A 20,603-nucleotide genomic window follows, 5' to 3' on the forward strand; every position below is an offset into this window, starting at 1 on the left:
TATGTAATTGCCGTATAGGCTCAGTGTCGTGGCAGGTGCCACTTTGTCAAGCTTCAGTCTGGAGCTGGAAATGATCAGTGCAGACAGATCAAGTGTGTCAGGGGAGAGGAAGAGTGTCACCAAGTGCTTTTATGCAAATGGAAGTTGAAGAGAGGCTCCTGCTTGGATTTGAATATACTGGACTACCTTCACTTCTCTCTGTTTAGACTCCAGGACGTGTCCTCTGTGACTTAAAACCGGTCTGTGTTCATATGAGCACTTCTCTCCAAAACAAAAAAATATGAGATGGAGAGGAAGCTTTAGGCTCAGGAAAAAAACATCAGAGTGAAGACACAGGGGTGCATGTGGAGGGGGTGAAGGTTGCAGCTCAATATATAAAGAAATACCTCCAGACTGTAAATCTCAAATATAGGGGCAAAGAAAAATTAAATGATGATTGCTTCTCAAAAAAAAAAAAAAAAAAAAAGGTGGGTTCACAGTGCTTCATCTTTAATAAAGTCAAATCTAAGTCTCTAGGTTTATCTTCTGGACGGTTTAGCACAGGGATATCCAGCCCCGGTCCTCGAGGGCCACAATCCTGCAGGTTTTAACATATCCCTTCTCAAACACACCTGACTCAAACGAATGAGTCATTGTGCTGAAATTCGCCGGTCGTTAGATGCATTTCATTTGAGTCAGGTGTGTTGAAACAGGAATACATGGAGAACCTGCAGGACGGCGACCCTCGAGAACCGACAAACAATTTTGTTTTGTTCAGAGGCTGGTCTTCCTCTTCCTCTTGAAGAGCAATAAAGTTATTTTTACCATGCGTTAGATCTCTTATATCAACCCTGTTGTGAAAATGCTTCGTAGATTGTGAAGTCCCCCGCCCCCCTCCTCCTTCTGGATGTGATAACAGCGGGCTGTGCTGCGTATTTTTGTTTGCAGTGTTTGTTTAGCGCTTCCGTGTTCCTTCCCCACTGTTGCCGTTTTAACGCCCTGCAAATTTACACCAAGGATAACTGTGAGGCTCTCATCTCATTTTCCTCAGTTAACAAGCACTCTGTTTATATATGATTATGGTTCCCTGTTTATTCTGCCAGGCTTTTTTTTTTTTTTTTTTTTTCCCCCCCCAAATTACTTTGCTGGTTTAGTTCAAGGTACAAAATGCTCCAAAGGTTTCAGTTCAGCTAATTTGTTTTTCTCTCTGTCATTTAACTCTTCTTGCGGGCATGCAAGCTGACGAGGATTAGCTTCATTCAGACCCCATGTTCACCGTTTTCACTGTTATTTCTCTGCTTGTTTTTTCGCAGCTCTGCCAGTCATGCAGGTGACAATTGAAATTACCAGACAGCAGGTGGAGAAGATCTTCGGCCTCGATGAGTACTGGTGTCAGTGTGTCGCCTGGAGCACCACCGGAACCCAGAAGAGCCAAAAAGCCTACATCAGGATTGCCTGTAAGTGCACTTTAAAATTATATCAGTGTCAGATGCATGAGCTGCCTAACGAGGTGCTGACATATTGTGTGTCAGTTTTTCATAAGAACGTATCTGCAGGAATCTTTCGGAAGGAACGACAGATTAAGGAGGGACTGACTTCCATTTAATAATTAACTCAGAGAGCATTATGATCAGTTGCACCGCAGACCTAGAACCAAAAGATATTCCTGTGTTTCCTCTTATAAGTCATAATTATCACACTGTTGAATGGGAAAGTAGAAGGTAATGCATCTGCATGAAGGCGGTTCAAAAAAAAAAAGAAAAAAGTGTAACACTGAATTTGGGTATTCATGAGCACATTTTTCACAAGCTACAGTATATCAGCAATAATCCCTGTGAAAGTAACTAGAATAAAAACAGATTTGAAATTTATTGCTGTGCAGCAATCATAAATCTGTCTGGGGAGCTCAGACACATCCCTTGCTGCAGCCTCAAAAGCTTTATTAGAAGGAGCCATTTTACATTTGAGTATTTTAGAGCATTCTGTGTATTAATTCACACATAAATATGTATTATTCTAGATGGAGCCAAATGCAGCGCAGTCTCTGAGCCACCAGGCGTTTTGAAAACACACATTCATTATCTACCCTTGTTAGAGAGCTTAGAAAAAAATCTGATAGATGTAAGATAAGAACACACATGCTGGAATAGCAGCGTATAAACACACAGTCCTGATATTCATGCAGTGAATATTGTAATAATCTTATGCTTTGGAGCCTTCCGAGACCGCTACATCTAAAGCCGGCTCCACTTCTTTTGGTATCTGCTTTACTTAAATTCAGTGTTGCAAAACTGTCTGCTTTCTTTAATATTCCTGCCAGTATGATTAGTCAGGACAGGCTCAACATCTGGTTAAAGGAAGTGAATCTCACAAAAAACCCAAAACAGTAGCACACTTCTTCCCTCTGAGTCAAAACGTGGGGTGAACACATCATATTTGCACCACCCCGCTAGCTACGAGAAGCCTGCCCAGCTAATCTAGTACAAATAGACCTGCATTTATATTCCCCATAAGGAGCAAATACTTCCACTTTTACCTATGTAATTCACAGCCGGGGCTCACAGAGAAATATATGGCAGGACTTGGTGCAACAGTAAGAGTGCTCAATGAGACGTAATGTGAAGCCCTATGCAGTCAGCCAGGCTTGCAGGAGCTCTTGTCCAGCCGCCTCAGGGCTTTGTTTTCGTGTGGCTGCTCCAAGCCGTCATACAGATGGAGGCTGGAGGCTGGCGGATGCCGGAGAGAGCAGGGTGGGCGGGAGTGAGGGGTAATGCAATTGCTTTTGCTCGATGCCGGTCCCTCTGGCAGCAGACAAACATCTCTGAACCAGCCAGGCAGCCTGTAATAAGCAACATAGTTGGTGCCACCGATCCCACTGTGGCTTAGGGGCCAAGTAGAGTCCGACACGCTCAGTGAGGCCACTTCTGGACATGTCCAGAGTGGAATTTCGAACCGTCACCTCACCAGTGTTTTTTCTAAAAGCAAGGATTTCTTTCAAATGTCATTAAAGTGGAACTATTATGTTCATTTCAGGCTAATTTATTTTTATTTCTGAGACCAGAATGGCTGGGATTGATTGAGTTATTGTCACAAATCACTTTATTTACTTCAGACCGACCCTCTCCGTAGGCTGTCAGATCAGCTTGTGGGCAAAAGGAGTGGATTGAGACTCTTCTGCATTAAGCCCCGCCTCCCGACAGATATAAGTTGCCACTGATTGGTCAGCTGCCATGCACTACATCGGGAGCACGCACTGCAACTGCTTTCGCCGTCATTGTAACATCTCATAAACAGAAGGATTAGGCTCATATGAACTCAATAAAAAAAAACAAAATACAATGTCAACATACAGCATACGGCATACAGCCCTACATGTTGGAACCTGAATCAGACCCTGAAAACGAAGTGGAAAACAACAACCCACAGCAACGAATGCAGCTGGATGTCTCTCTTTGGTAAACTCACCAGCCATCGTTGGAAATAACTTTATCCGATGTTTTCCACCCGCCTGATGTATTTGTACATGCCCTTGTTAACCAGTAGAAGGTAACCAATCACCGAACCTTATCCCCCGGGACGTCACAAGGATTTCAAAGTAGTCGCCATGGAAACCGAACGGAGAGCTTGCTGGAACAAATATACAAATATCCTTGTTGTTTATGTTTCTTTTCCCATATTTACTTCTCCAAGACCTGAGAAAGAACTTTGAGGAGGAGCCGCAGGGTAAAGAGGTGGCATTGGACCAGGAGGTGTTACTGCGCTGCCATCCCCCCGAGGGAGTGCCACAAGCCGAGGTGAGACACAGATACAGCAGATATTTATAGGCTCACATCTTGCATCCGTTAACCCTTTCCTCACCAGGACGAAGATTAGAAACTGTTTTGAGTTTGGATTCACAACATCTCTAAGCATTCCATGAGGGAACACACAATCCTGAATGGATACATCACACGTCTAATTATTCTCCATTATTGATTCATTATCTTCCCTACATCTCTGAGAAGCCATATCTGCTTGCATCATTCAGGATAGTTTTGGAGGCTTAGCTCACTGTGTGGCTTCTCTAAAGACCTCTTCATAATTGCTCTATTTGCCTCGCTCTCTGACCTTATCTTGCCCCATGTCTCCGCTGTCCCCACACGCAGCGTCTCTCATTTGCACTATTATTCTGACGTCTCTCCTCATCCCTCGCCGGTGTGTCTGTGTTTAGAAGACCAGAGTGGAACCAGCTGTTTTACCTCGTGTGCTGCATCCTCCCAGTCCCAGATAGGCACTAACTGCTCTAATAACAACACAACAGGAGCTCAGGCTAGCCACTCAGACAGCCCAGAGACCAGAGACAGCAGACGAGCCAATCACAGCTCAACAGTGTGGGGGACAGTTTGCAGAGAAATTGGAAGGAAGGTGCCAACTGCGGTTCAGCAGAAAAGAACATCAGAGCAGAAGTCACCATGGGAGAAAACAGAGAAAGTGTACAAAAGGAAGAAAGCCCAATTACATGCGGTATCGCAACTGGCAGTAATACCAACAACAATGCTGCCATACCATTGCTTCTCCTGAGACAACACACAAGGTCAAGTGAGAGCAAAAAAAAAAACAAACAAACAAGCAAGCCAATCTGAAAGTACACTGGGAAAGAAATAACATCAGTTTGGTCTTTTCCAAGTAAATGTGTAAAATGCACAAAGCGTTGTAGGCTTTGTTCACAGACCACCGACAGCTACGGAGATGCCCAGCAGCCACAGAGGAGAAATTGCCACTGTACAGTGATAAATGTTCAAATCCATATATGTGAGGTCTTATGTTTCTTTCTGTCCGACTCCATCAGAAAAGAAAAGAAAAAACAGAACATGGCTTTTACATCTGCAAGTGTCACATCAACAATGCGCCTGGCTGCTTTGGGCCTTTCTGTGGAGCTTCAGGGAAATTTGACCGATCCTATATATTTATTTTCAGGTGGAGTGGCAAAGAAACGAGGATGTTATCGACCCAGGGAGTGACCCCAATTTCTTCATCACGGCTGACCATAATCTTGTCATCAAAAAAGCCCGACTGGCAGACACAGGCAACTACACATGTGTGGCCAAAAACATTGTTGCTCGCCGCAAAAGCACCTCTGCCACAGTCCTGGTCTACGGTAGGTGATGATAACTCCTTTCAACAGATGTCAAAGAGCGGCACAAAAGGTCCAGGTTCCATTTAACTGCAAATTAAACAAACCTCACGGCTCAGAAGGATAGTTTTGGCCTTGCATCTATTATTCCTCACTTCCACATTAACCTCTGCATGCTGTCCGCTATGAAACATATCTGAATGCACATCTACTTCCACCACTACATTCACGTGTCTGAGTGTAGTTGCATGAAATACATTGTGACAAGTGTTTGTTATATGATTACAGCTTTATTTCTCCTCAAGCGATGCATTATGTTATTATGTCTTTCACATTAGTTGAATCTACTGGCAGCCACCCTGACAAAGATGGCGATCTCTGATGTCATGGCTGCCATCTTCTTCCTCCTCTGTTGTGGATCCAGTGAGAGAAATAGAATTAAAAGCAAACTATAAATAATGCCTTGGCTTGATAAGCTCACTGACCTTTATTAAAATGCAGAGAAACACCATATTTCCTATCACAGATCATTTCACTGGTGCTGGCGCCACAAAAGCCTCCATGCATTACAGCCTCTTTTAGTTCTCAGTTGCATTCAAACAAAACATGGAAATCACATGGAGATGATTCATGAAAAACCACTTTTGTGAATGAGAAATGTAGAATTAGGCACAATGTCTGACGCATCATTGGTTTTTGACAGAGATTCTACAGTGAGCTCTCAAGGCAGGGAAGCTCCCAAAAACACATCTTTTCCTCGTTGGTGCTTACCTAAGCGTAATATAACAGACTAACAACATATGATGGTGTATCATCTTCCCAAACTTAGGTTATTGCTTTATATTAACTGTATACTGAACATTTATTGTTTTTAAAGCAGTTTTTCCAGCTTTGCCAGAAGTTGTGCTCGAGGAAGTGAGACACACGGCAGTCAGTTGCTGCACAAAGCAAGAAATGAAAGAAACACCTATTTATGGATTGTTTGGGAGTGGTTTTGTCTTCAAGCATAAGAAAATGATTCTTCAGCACTACATTACTCCAAGCAAGGGTAAATTTGCTTCGCTAAATTTGAAGTGGACATTCTGCTGACGGAGTGTGAATGGGAGTGTGTGTGTGTGTGTGTGTGTGTGTGTGTGTGTGGGGGGGGGGGGGGGGGGGGGGGGGGGGAGATCTCCACAATAAAGCGGTGACAGCCATTTAAACTGATGGCTGTGTTTTATAGACCTTTGTGTTTTCAGATGTTGCACCCTCAGACTGCAGTCACAGACATTTCTAAACTATATTTAAAAAACCAAACATATATTTGAAATGTGGGGAAAATGCCACCAAAGAGCCTTTTTTATTTTCTTTTTAAGTATTTTGTATTTTTCTCCCATAAATGTTGTAGTAAGAATCAAAGATAAAGACTGGATTAACAATCTCCAGTAACAGAGACGAAACATTTATGTAAACCTACACATTGTTGCAGTTCTGGAAAAGGAAATGACACACATGCTAAGGCAGACTGGATTGCTGTGAACACACACAGCTGTCCATGTTGCAGATATCATCAGCAGCTGAGTGACTTGGTGCACATGCTCAACAATATTAATGATTTTTTACATCATTTTAAATCAGTGCTTCCCGACCCGGGGTTGTTTCAATGCTGACTTTAGATGTCACTAAATGAAACACAGAAAAGTCTTGACATGCTTACAAAACGACAATGTTGAATGAAGACCTGGTTGATGCGATACTTCGGTAAACATGTACTGGTTCGCTGCTATTAAATTCAATATGACCATGGAGTACTTGGAAACACTTGTGAAATCGGCCCATTTTAGAGGATGTTTATTAATTTATTATTTACAACAGTCAGAAGTTGTTGTGAAAAAATCTGTTATAATAAAAGGAAAGAGCAGTTTGAACATCATCTGATTGTGGTCCATTAAAAAAGTATAAACCTTTTACCAGCAGTGCAACATGACTTGTCATATTTGCACATTTAAAATGAAAAACAAGGGTTTTAATTATCAGTAAATCACTGAATCCTCTGTAACAAAAGGAATGTAATGTGTAGACACCGGCAGCAAACGCATCTCATATCACTGCATATTATTCAGCTGCCTTTTTTTTTTTTTTTTTTTTTTTTTTTTTTTTGTCAAACTCTGCAAATTTTGGGTAATTACAGTTTGTGGCTGAAGAGTTTATTACCACTGTAAACAATTGAAATGTGTCACTTTGGAGCACATCGGTCAGAACATGCATTACTGTGCATTCCTCCGAGCCTCCAGCACAAAAACATGAAAAGCCAAATTATGCCTCTTGTTGATTGTAATTGATCAGTTTGTTGTTAAAAGACATCTAGAGTTGAATTTTCTGCCGAGGCAAGAACACTCGCTCTCACACACAATTGTTTGCCTTAATTACATTGTCAGACCATTATTTTGCCCACATTGACCAAATAAAGTGCAGAAAATTCAGGCGCTCGCATGTACGACTTATTCTCTTTTTCATACGTGCGTGACAAGATGGCAAGTGCAAGATTGAGGTTAAACTGAGGTAGAATTGTTGTAAAAAATAAATATATAATTTAACTGGGAGCATCACAGTCGAGCATGCTAGTTAATCTGGCTGTAGCAAGTCATAATAACCGCTACTTTTCAAAGGGAGTTCAACGGGGGGCCAGAGATGCATTTTAACAAGGCCTGGCTGGTGTGACTGCACTCTGTGCTAAGAGGTAATCAGGGGCCGAGTTGCCTGGCAATTTACCTCACTGTGGCGAGCAATCAATCGCATAGAGAGGGCAAGGAAATGATTCAGCCACGACAAGCACATGGGAGAGTTAGGGGGGGGAATTAGGGAAGGAGCATGTGCAGACAGAGGACGACGGCGCTATTCAGGTCAATAAATCAGGAATCTTTGTACCTTATAAACCAAAGGAAACGCAGGGAGACGCAGGGACGGAACCTGCATGATTTGGTGTAATTACCTGCCACGATTGAGAGACACTGTATAGCATCAATTATGTGCAAATTGATAGTTGAGGCTTAGAACATGAGCGCTGGCGCAGGAAGGGGCTGCAATAATAGAAATTCAGAGTTTCTGAACTGCCTCAACTTTTAGTTTCTAACATAAAAGAGGAACAAATTATATAGCGGCGCTCTCTACCATTCAAGGCACACTTGAGTTTAAAGAATGACTTGTAGTGGTGTGAAATCAGCGGTGGATGTGTGAAGGGCATTTCGATTTGCTGGGAAAACCATGTTACCGTGTAGTTATTTTTCAGTTGTGTGTTGGCATTTCCAAGGAGCAGGCATTGGTTTGGGTTTTTTTCATTGTTGTTTTTTTATGCATGTATGACCATGAGCAGTGGCTTTAAAGGGCACAGCTTAACAAAGATTACATTCTGGCTTTATAATAAGTGTAATATTTTTGCATAATGGCAAAATTAGGGGGATGTTTCAAAATATCCATTAGTTACTTTGCAGCGGTTCCTTTATTTTGTTGTTGTTCTTGTTGTTCCCTTAGAGATGAGGTGAAAGATGGCAAGCTGTCAGATATTTTCTGCTCCCCGTTGAAGCCTTTTTTTTTTCTTTGCGTTTGGCTGTAATTCCAGCTCAGGCACAGGAAGCAGCCTCCTCTGCTCCTGCTCTTCCATGTGTTCACCTTGCAGTGTAGAACCAAAGAGTGTGAAAGCAGTCCCGGTTTTCCTGCCGTAGCACACGTCTTTTCCTTTCTGCATGTCGGGTAATCCTGGCTGCTCTGTCCCCCTCATCCATCCATCCTTCCTTCCAACCTTCCCTCTACCTCACCTTTCCATCCCTCCCCCCTCCACCTTTCCCTGGCGCTGGTCTGACAGTTAACGGCGGCTGGTCCACGTGGACCACCTGGTCGTCCTGCAGTGCTGTGTGTGGGCGTGGCTGGCAGAAGAGGAGCCGGAGCTGCACCAATCCCACGCCACTGAATGGAGGCACATCCTGTGAGGGGCAGAACGTCCAGAAAAGTGCCTGTGTGGCCACCTGTCCAGGTAACTCCCAGGCAACCCTGTTTGTCCTGCGGCGCTTGGCTTCCTATGGCTTCCTTTCTGCATTTTCTTTGCATCTAGAAGTCATCAAGTTATCTTTATTTTGGCCGCACTTCAGCATCAGCACCTTCTAGTCTTTTTTTTTTTTTTTTTTTTTTTTTAGTTGACAGCCTTTTGTTGCATTCTGCAATTAGATCGCTTACACTGCAATATCAGAGCCTAAAATAAGGCGTCATCCCACAGGTGCTCTATTATCATCACTCTTTGTACACATAGCTCTTCATCATTTGACCCATGCACAGACCCAACGTGCATTTCAGAAACATTTCTGCTTGAGAGACATGGTCAATCAAAGCCATGGTATTGTGTCACACCAGCTAGTACATTTGTTGTTATTTGCTGCTCAAGCTGCGTGGTAAATATGAGCAATAAAAATCTGAATTATGGTGGGCTTGGATGCCACGTTTACGCGAGGGGAGTTGAGGGCATTTCATTTGCTAGCTCCGTCTCCCCTGTGAGAGCATCGTAGAGGCAGAGACTTGTCCTGCCTGATAGTGAGCAACACATATTGATCTCTGGGAGCCTGAGATGGAAGTCAAGCTGCCTCATTTGCAGTCCCGCATTAGCCCCCCTGACAAGGGGAGATGAGGAGAAGAGAGGAGGACAGGAAAACGGAGGTGTTAGGTGGAAGCAAGGAAAGAGACAGATGGAATCAGATACAAGGTAAGAAAGAACAAAGCCAAAGAAAGGAACAACAGGAGCAGTGAGAGAGAGCCTGAGTGATTGTATAAGAGCTGGATGTTTGGCTGTGAGCGGATCAGTATGAGGACAGACGGCCGGGATGCTGTAGCCATGCTGACCGCAGGAGAAATCTCCCACGCTCAGTAAATAGCAGGAAAGGAAATACAACACTTCTGGCAGTGGCAGCTTCTCCCTGCCTAAAACAAAGGTTATCTTCCTCAGTGAATCAGGGTGTTGCGTTACTCATCTCCCATGTAAAGACATCACTAGATGTCAAGCATGAGTGTAAGTAACATGGCCTGCTGGAATACAGCAGGAGGAAGACAAAGGAAACAGCAGTTGCGCAACACAGCGCCAGGATCCGGATGGAGTTGAAATTGTTGGAGCTGGGGCGACTGGTAATGGAATTAGAATTAGAGGGGTGCCTAGGGATGCTTGACATTCCTCCACAGCAAAGCAGGATACTGACCTCCATGAGCTTAAAGAGATTAATGTCAGTCCAAGCTGCTATTGTTAGACCAAACCCCTCCCTCCTCAATTTCTCTTCCCGAGGAGAAAAAGTGTGTAATTCCAGCCGTTGGGAAGCTGTGGAAAAAAAAAAAAAACTCTTCAATGCCCTGTGAACACATTCTACAGAGATTTTCAGAGAAAAAGGAAAAACTCTTTTTCTATCTGCTGATGAAGGATGCAAGAACAACATGACCCCGCTTACACCTGTCAGTCCTGTTGTTTGACAACAGAGCGCAGTCTCTCCTCCCTTTCTCACTTGTTACCTGTCTGACACCTGTAACGCCAGCGGTACCGAGAGCCCCAGCTGTCTGCATCTACAGAGGGGTCCCCTCAAGGCCAAATCCCCCCCCACACACACCAGAAGCTTGGGATTATTAGCTGTTGTTTCCAGTCACAGGTGATACAGAAGTCCCTTCTGTGCTCAAATACACGCCTTTGAAGTGCTGGCTGCTCCTTTCTTTTTCATCACCTAGCATCCCTCGCATCTCAACAGTGACATCCATCATATACATATGCATCTTCGTTTTGATTCATCAGCGACATGGTTTACAAATGGATGAGTCATCAGCCTGAAAGCATGAATACAGACTCTCATAGTTGCAATCAGCAAGGGGGCAACAGGCCAGCCAAGCAAAGAGGGTATCGCTGCTTACTGCATAACAACTTTAACCATCGCAGTGCATGCAGGCTTCATGGGTCAAGATGGTGATTTGATTCCATCTCAAAGAAAGACTTGAGAGGATGCGAATGCATGGGGAGCTGTAATGCTGCAGATAGACATCATGTTATTCATTCAGACTCAGCTGACATTTGAATTCAGAAGTAGTGTTCTTTGTTTTGTTTTTTTTGTGTCAGCCTTGAGAGACTTTTTTTTTTTTCCCTCTTCACTGCCTTTGTTTTTGCACTGTTCTAAAAATTACATGATTTAATGCTGGTCTTGTATCAAGACTTCATTAATAATCTAAACTTGAGATTCTGTGTTGATCGTAGCTCTCAAGTGCATTTAACTTTCAGCATCAGGGGGGCTTTGGAATGGGTAACAGGAAACTGGATTTTCGGGTTAAGCTCCCGATTTGATGTTATTTGCAGCTTCAGTCAGTTGCGTTTTTAATGCGTTGGTCGTCTGACTTCTGCCGTAGTCATCCTTTAGGGATCAAAGATGCTGTCAGCTCAGTGAGCGTTCACTGGTAGCAAATCAGTTTAAATTTGGATTCAACAGTCTAAACGCTGTAATTTGCCGCTGCGTTGCTCGGCCAAGTAGTTACACATATTTCTTGTTGAAATGCCGTCGGCCATTTGCTGTTCTACATTTATAAAGTAGCAGAATTTGTTCAGAATAGCGCTGGAGGATATAGATGTATTATACGAGCTTCCACAGACTGACACCATCCCCAACAAAACTCCCCACAGCTATCCATGATGGCGATGACTCTTGTATCTAAATGTGAGCTCCCACTTTCATTGGAAAAGTGTGAAGCCAGAGAGGCTCATCTGTATTTTTGTCTAACTCTCCAAAGTGTTTAATGAGAATTGGCGTGGGCTTGTGTGGCAGATCAGATGGGCTCCATGCTGCGAGAGACGTGGGGAGCTGTGGAGGAGGCTGAGGCTAAAGCCCGAGGCTGAGAGCAGAGCAGATCAGCACTTGAGACAGCGAGTAGCCAAACTACGCAAGAGCTTATCTCCATTTGTCCTTCGCCTCTCTGCCTTCTTTTCCTTTCTTCTCTTTTCTTCCCATACAGACACATCCGGGTGAAGTACCCAGCATAATTCTGAAGTCCATCCTTCACCCTCGAATTGACTCTTACCCTGCTCTGACTTGTGGTCAGAGCCAACAGTCATGGCAAAATGTCAGCTCACTTCCAGACCAGACTCACATTATCTTAGCCAAAAGCTAATGGTTAGTCTCCAGTTTGGAAGCAGCACGATGACACTTCCTTCACACAAATGGATTGAGCTTTTTGTCTGAAAATTAAGAAAAAAAAAGAAAAATCAAACAACCTGAAGAGAATTTAAAGTTGTATGAATTGTATAAATACGGTACAGATCCCTCTGGCTTGCCGGAGGAGTCATGAGAATTGAGCTAGATGGAAAAATAAACAGAATTGGGGGCTGGTATTTTTGTGTGCATGCTAGTAATTGTGTGTTTGTGGAAGGATGTGTTGAACGTATGAACCCATATGTCAACTTTCTGCACTGCAGGCAAAAGGTTTAATTCAGCTTGGGAAGTACATAGTGATACGTTTGTGGGTATTATCATAGATAAATCTGAAGACTGCATGTTTTATCTACAGGGAAGGGGGAAAAAAATGAAGGCTGTGAAAAATAAATGTGGCAGCAAAGCACATTAGTTCACAGCGAAAAGATGGTGGCCATCTGGTGACAGCCTTGCATCATTTTTAATCATTTGGTGCCATTTGTTTGAGCCCACCCCCTTCATATCTCACTCTGTCTCATTTTGGTTTGTTTCATTTGTTCAGTCACCACAAGGGAGTAAACTCAGCTTTGTTTAGTTATTGATTATAGGCTGAAACAGAATCAGCAAGAAAAATCGGATCATTTTCTCCATATTAGAGATGGAGGTTTGACGACTTATCACTGCAGCATCGCTCATAAAAATTTTTTTTTTAAAAACTACTCATCCTTTGAACGCTGGGATTAGAGGCTACTATGCACATGTGTGTTGACAGGACAGTGGGGAGCAGAGGGGTGTCCTGCTGGTCCCAGTGGTACTTGTCCACCTCCTTGTGTTCCTTTCAAGGACACAGAAACCATAGGTACTTGATGATCTCGGACTGTGTTCGTCAGCAGCCTTTGTCGTTTTGAACAGCAAAGTCTCCAACGGGCCCTCCCACTGACCTGTAAAGAATGGTTGGATTCCTTTTGCTTCTCCCCTTGGCAACATGTCCAAATGGGGGCTTGCCACTGGGTTATTGTATTACTGTCCCTCCTCAGAGACCTGCCTGACCTGAAACCTGTGGTGCTGCATGATTGAAAATCAGCTGTGGTGCCTTGTGCAGTGTTTCTAACAATCTCTTTTGGGGACAAGCCATGGCTGTGGATTACAGTTTATCTTGTGTGGACTAACAAAATGAACAGATAAGGTTTGGTTTTAATTTTTCTACTAAAGGAAAGAAAGAAAAAAAAACTTACTTTACTGCATTCATTGTTGCCTCTTAAGAGACTATTATGCCATCCATACGTATATAAGGTTTGTGCACAGGTGCAAAGCTTCTCGGGGACAGGCAATCAAGGAGTGTTTATGTATCCTCATCTTTCTCTGATTCTCCTCAGCCTTGGGTCACAGCACTTGCCTCACATCCAGATTCTAAAAAGCACCTCTGTTTCCACACCAATCTCCTTGTTTGAAAATGCTATTTGCATGGCTATTAGTCTTGCTTTGTGGTGGAAAAGAGGAATAGGATTTCATCACCTCATCGGGGCAGATGTTGATCTCATCTCTCTATTTCACTGTGGTGTGGATAAACTGAGGGGCAACATAATATATTCATTAAGATGTAATTCGCTATTCAATCATTCTCATTCCCAGCCTGGATAATCAGACCACTGGCCCACGGATGGGTCCACTCAATGCCAAACAAGGACAATTATCTGATTGGTTCTGCTCACTCTGCCAAATGGATCTGACTGCAAAAGGCCCAAGCTGTGTCAGCATCCCACCACACACATGTGCTCACACACGGATGCTCTCATGTTCTGTTGCAGTCATTTGAGGACACTTGTGGACAAACATACGGGATTGTGTGGGTGCAGAGTTCAGTTCACACACTTGGTCTAATTTACTCATGATGGCTTTTACTTGAGTTTCAAAATGGGGCTTTGCCTGAAAACCAAATGGAATCAATTTTTGGTGCAATTATGCAATAATAGGTGACCTCACTTATGTTCTATTAGCCGCAGTCTCATGGCCGGCTCTCTTGGGGTCATGTCTCCGCTATCGCCAGGATTAATGAGCACTAAAGTTTCCCTGCCCACTGGTCAGTCAGGGGAAGGGTCGCTGCAGTCAGAGAGGCGTGCACATACTTTGTGTGTGTATGTGTGTGTGTGTGTGTGTGTATGTGCAGGTGATCCTCATCAGGTTCCCTTTACAGTTGGAAAGTGAGCTAGACAGTGCTGTTTTTTTTTCCTTTCTCCCCCCCATGAGAGCTCATTACTGCTCTTTTTCCCATTAGCCGAATGGTAACCTTCCCCAGGCCCAGTGCTGTGTCACTCTCAATATCACTCTCAGCCACCACCCCCACCGGCCAAAATGCCAAATTAACCCCACCTTTGCGAAATGGCTTCCTTCTCTGTGCATGAAAAGCCTGATATTTCTTACAGCCATGCGAGCAATTACAGTTCATTTTCTATTTGAGTCATTTTGCTTCTGCTGATGATGGGTGTGTTTGAAGTTACAGCTGGGCTGCAGATGTAACGCACAATCTTCTCAGCTCTGAGCTGGACCACCTGTATCCAGTTACTCTGCAGGCAACACTACGGCTGTTAATTGTTTGACCAAACTTTTTTTATTCAGCTCTAGGAATTGGACATTCATCAAACAATACTGCTGTACATATTTTTGGTTTGCTGAATGCTGGGACAACTAAGCCGCACTGCGTGCAGCACCTTCACACCAGTGGGGTTTAACTTACTTGCATCTGATTTCCATGCTGAAAATAAACAAAGAAAGCAGAATGGAGACAACATGGCTGTCCTCAGCAGTTTCACGCACCGTGGTTTCCCTGTGCAACTGATGGATTTAGTTATGCACAAGTTCATTTGCATGCCTTTATAAGGTAGCTATTGCAAGTTTGCGCTTTATAACAAGTGAAACACCAGTTGTCATCTCACATGCAAATACAACACAGCCTCACTGTTGCATCTGAACTCTGGAGTGCAGTTTGAATTGTTCGCACTTTTTTTTAATCTGAGCTTTTCTGCATGTTTGCTGGATAATAATTTTTCCTTGTGAGCTAAAATTCAAGTGAAATGAATCATTTATATTTTGCTGCTATGTGTGTGTGTTTGTGCTCACCCACGCTTTTAATGTGTGTTTCCAGTGGACGGAGGCTGGAGCGAGTGGAGCAAGTGGTCAGCATGTGGCGCAGACTGTTCGATGTGGAGGAGCAGGGAGTGCACCCAGCCCTCACCCGGCACAGGAGGCAAAGAGTGCCAGGGGCTTGACCTCCAGTCTCAAAACTGTACCAGCGAGCAGTGTCCGCAGAGTGAGTACCCAACCACCCACACACTTTAAACTATACCCTCTAGTGTTCAACTCAGTGGAACAATTGAAAAGAGGCAGTTTTGGATGTAATAAAAGACACTTGTTGGCTCAGAGGACTGTTAGCTATTTAACCCTTTAAAACTCTAAGTCATATTTTTTTCTTTTTTGGCACCCTGGTTATCACTTTTTATGTAAAAATACCTGTAGAATCTCAACCCATTGAAACATATTCAACATATAGACGTGATGTTTTTCTCGGATGTCTGATAATGAGGCTAAAACTGTGTAAAATGAAGGTTTTAATGGCCAGAGCAGCCGAAAGGCCAACCAAAAAAAACATAACAATGCCTTTTTACAAACAGGGCTGTGTAGAAATAAAACACAGATCAACTGTGACCAAACCTTTTCTCACCTCTATATCTGTATAAAGTATTGGCATTGCCTTTGAAACAAACACACAGCACAAACTATTCACACACATTTTTACATTGACAGTTTGTAAATAGAAAAAAAAAAATCTGGAATGAGTTATTTATGCTCCTGTTTACCCACTGTCTTCTCAAAACCAAATCCAACTCGGCTCATTATTGGCACAGGTGTGGTGAAAAAAAACTCTTTTTGGCTTTATTCCAGCATAGAGGAGCATCATTTTTACTCTTGTCAGACAGACATAAAACTTTCCTGTCACTTGTTGATAGCTGGCTGCTCCTCATTGAACAATCCATAAATTTAAACTGTGTAATTGGTTGAAAGTTTGACATGAAGTGGCCTCATCATAATTTACGGATCAGAATAGAGATTTCTCAGCAACATAGTAGTGATAGTAACCTTTTTTTTTTTTTTTTTACTATAAAAATGTAATAAATAATGGTGTAATTGGGGATGATTGCAGATTTACCATATAGAGTCTCTGAATAAAGATTTTGCATCTGGATTGTAAACCTCCTGAACAGAATATATGTGCCTGTAAAACTTCCATAAATCACCTAAGGTATCGATTGCAGTGCACCCCACAGAGTTATGCGCTACCTTTCCTGAGAAATTGTTGACAGTATAAAAGATAGAGCTCAGGGGTCCGGCAGTCCGGACCAGTTTTAAGAGTTAAATGAGCTAATGAACTGTAAATGGACTTTTCACAACATACATGTTGAAAAAAAATAGCTCAGAAACTTAATCAAATACAACGTTAAGTAGATCAGAAAGCAATGCGACGTGTTGTAGCATCAGCTTGTAGTGATAAATGCTGAGTTCATCTTACAAAGGCTTCAGAAGGAAAAGCTGTCCTTCACATCAGGCAGTTGTTCACACCTAAGATTCACGTGCAGCCCACTGCAGGCGCATCGCCACCTAGGTGACCTTTTCAGGTGATCATTTATAATTAACACCGGTGCAACACTTGCTGCTAAGATAATACACTATATTACCACGTGGGTCGATGCCATGTTGCTCTCTGACCTATTAATAGAGCTGAGAATTGAAGTATCTCTCAACTGATTAAAACCCAACTCGCTAGATAAAAGAAGAACAACTGGCTGTAAAAATTCACATAGCTGGTGTGTGTCTGTGCATACACTAGGAACATTCACAGGATTAATATATATTTATGTTATACTTGGCTGGTTTACAAATAGGAGCCACTTTTTATGTGATGCAGCTTAGTCTGGTGCTGACACTCCCCTGCGTGTCATTAATAGGGCATGTTTATTCTGTCAGGATTAGGAACCACAGAGTTCTTCAGGTCAGAGCCAGCAGCCGGGCAGAAAGAGGCACCACAGGGTCCACTGCTGACCAGATGGACATGAAGAGCGAGCTCTGTCATTCCCTACAGATATCAAAGACAGAAACATATTGCAGCTTCCCATCCAGAGATAATGAGGGCGGCGTCTCGAACAGAAAACGCTATAAATAGTGTACTCTTTGGCTGATCTGTGCTGTAAACACTGGAGTCTTAATGGGGATTCGGTTGACGTGAGAATTAATAAACGGAATTATGTATCTTACACTGATTGATGTGATCAAATGGACCGATGCGTGGAGGGTGGGAGGTGGATAGGGTTGCAGAATATCTGCTGAGATCAACATTATCTGAATGTTGCATTATGAATATGTGTTTGCACTCCTTTGGTGTGTGTGTGCAGATGTGTGTGTGTGTGTGTGTGCTAGGAGATAGCTGAGTTTGGCTGGTGCAGTGAACCAGTGAGCTCAGTCGGCCCATCATCAAAGGTCAGCAGCTCCTCCTCAGAGAGGCAAGATATATACACAAGGATGCCAGTCATTGTTACTCACACACACGCACAGAGTCACTCAGTATTTACACTGACAGTGCAGAGTGAGGCGCCGGCCTCTGAAGAACGCCTGTCCCAATCTGTTCCTAGCAGATGCGTTTCCATAGACAATTGCTGTGTGAAGTATTAAAATAAGCAAAGTAGCAAGACAGATTTGGCTTGTCAGCAACTCCCAGACTTCAACCATGTCTGGAGGCTATTAGCTAAGATGGAAAACTTCCTGCTGAAACAAAAGACAGCCTTCTCTTCCTGTGTAATCGAACAAAACAACTGCAGCGGGAGTCGCGATGCAACGAAAGCCTTCCTCCTTCTGACTACCTCAACAACGTCTCTAATCTCCCTCATTAAGCCAGAAATGACATATGTTAGACGAGGTTATTGTTTTGGGCATTGCAGACATGGGAGCCTGTGTGCAGCTCCGGCTTTGTGTTACAGCTGCAAAACAAACACATCTGATCCGAGCTGGATCATTTTCATAAAGCAAACAAGTGGAAGCTCGAGATGTAGCCATGCAAAATCAGCTCAGGGAGGTGATGAATGTGCAGGCAGCGTGCCAAAGCCAAAATGGCAGGCAGGTGTTAGAGGGCACAGAAAGGGTAGCGGGGAAATATAATAGCGCTCGTATTCTGCAGCACAGGAAATTAAAACAACATAAATACAATTATTTGGCTTAATGCGTGTAATGAAGGTAATGAAGTTAATTTCCAGCAGCATCCCATTTTGGGGTGTCACAAATGATTGTGTAAACCACATCAAACTCTTAATTTGTTTTTAGTCTGCTATTCAGTTTTTAGGCTAATTTCAGTTCAAAGCAGCCGATGTTTTCGTCATGGGTTTGTTTTTTCAGAGCGGGGTCACGTCAGCTTGACAAATGGCGGAGGATATATTTTAGGCCATATTTCACCAGGACCTGCTGAGGGATGGGACGACTGTATTGTGGCGATAGTAATGGTCACGTTCACTTTGAGAGTTTTAGTAGCCATATTTCCCTGACCTTAAGAACTCCAGGGTTATTCATCTTCAGGCGAGTGACTAGGATCGGCCATGGGATGAAATATATTCTCGGGTCTCCTGATAAATGCCCAGAGAAGAGGAGCGGGGAGGCTCCAAAGCTCTTATTTATCAATGCAGCAGAGAGAAAGGAGCGGCTAAAGAAGAGACGGGACTATCAGGTGTGGACATTGTGCTGACTGTCAATACAACATGAGTTCAAACTTCAACAGCAGCTTGATACATTGCCTCAGAGGAGATAAATTATACCGGCCCATCTCGAGTCAGAAACTGATCCCTAACCAGCCAGCCCTGGAGCAAGTCTGAAGAGATGAAGTGAAAGCTCGGGGAAAGGGGAGCAAACAGAGATTGGCCTCCGGTCATCTCAGGAAAGAAAAAAAAAAAACAGCAAAAAAAAAAAAACAAAGCTCATCACATCTATAGGTCCACAAGTTGGTGTCAATCATGATGAGAGGTCGCATACAAAGAGAATCAAAAGTTCTCTGCCTCCAATTAAGTCAAGTGGAAATGGAGGTTGGAGTGACGGATGGCAGAGAGGAAGAGAGGTAAATTGGTATGGAGTGTGTGCGAAAGAGAGAGCATGTTGGAGAGGGACTAAAGTAGAGCCCATCCAATTATAAAACCTGATTAGCTATGTCAATTAAACTGTGATGGATGTCCTTTCGATTATTGGCTGGCATCATGGAAATCAATGAGCGAGGGGCCAGGAGGAGCTGAGAGCAGTTGCAGAGAGCATTGGGATCGTTTCGCCGTGACACCCGGTGGGTCAGATAAAACTTCACTCGGTGATGCTCCGATAAGCCATCAGAGATTACAGTCAGAACAGAGGAGGGGGTGAGGGAGGGGGAGGGGAAAGAAAGACTGGCGGAGGGGATCAGCTTGATTGACTGACTTTATTGTCTAGGTGCAAGAATGGGAGGTGAGCAAGACCAAGAGATGCTGGATCTCTGCATCCGAGGTTATCCGCGTGTCTTTGGCGCGTCCTTAGAAAGTAAACAGCAACTAGCCAATCTAAGGCTGTGTTTGTCCAATCAGTGGAAAAGCAGCTCCTCTCTTCGCTGACGGGTGTTGTTTGGTCTCTTTGTGTGGATGGACATTTCTCTGTAGGCCTCAGCGATAGTTGTCCAAATACCCCACGTCATCTGGCCTTTGACTCACCAAGACAATTGGATTTGGGAACTTTAACGAGAGGTTCTGCTACAGCCTTCCACAAGCCAGCCTCCTTTTTTCTGGAGCTCATTGGAGGTTTAACCAGGCTGCTCGCAGTTAAGCACCTCTGTGCTTCCCTGAGGGGAGGAGACAGAGAGGAGAGTCAGAGGAGAGACACATGTATGTAAATGGACAATATGAAAGGTGCTGGGAGCGTGCATCTAGTCCACAGAACTCTTCGCGCTACAAGTGCGATCTGTGCACATGCACTTAGAAGACAAAACAACAAAAGGAAAAAAAAAAACAAAAAAAAACACACAATCTTGTTTATCTTCAGCCAGTCCTTCACAATTGATTTCTTGTCAAGAGATCTCTGGCATTATGCAGAGCTGCAATGGAGGTTAGCTGCTTATAATCCCTCTACTTAAAGTATCAGATTGTACTGAGATAATCACCAATGAAATGGATTCTGGCGTTTCTCTTAAAGACTGGGGAAGTCAGGCGGCTTTGACGAAACAAGCCGAGTTTTCAAGGCAAAAGGAGAAAGCAAGGGGAAACAAAAGGATGAATATATATGAATAATGCAGA

General features: G+C 43.5%; 1 protein-coding gene across 1 annotated transcript in view; it reads left to right on the forward strand.

Moving 5' to 3' along the window:
• Positions 1-20,603, forward strand: part of unc5a (unc-5 netrin receptor A) — a gene marked incomplete at both ends in the record, with an annotated part of 146,068 nt that overhangs the window by 102,459 nt on the left and 23,006 nt on the right. Inside the window, 5 exons of the mRNA XM_079249520.1 lie at positions 1,293-1,436; positions 3,670-3,773; positions 4,936-5,116; positions 8,934-9,101; positions 15,407-15,571. Of these exons, the coding sequence (XP_079105646.1) occupies positions 1,293-1,436; positions 3,670-3,773; positions 4,936-5,116; positions 8,934-9,101; positions 15,407-15,571 (762 nt within the window). The remainder of the gene's footprint in view (positions 1-1,292; positions 1,437-3,669; positions 3,774-4,935; positions 5,117-8,933; positions 9,102-15,406; positions 15,572-20,603) is intronic.

Source organism: Telmatherina bonti, assembly GCF_933228915.1.
Source record: "Telmatherina bonti genome assembly, chromosome: 12".
NCBI lineage: Eukaryota > Metazoa > Chordata > Actinopteri > Atheriniformes > Telmatherinidae > Telmatherina > Telmatherina bonti.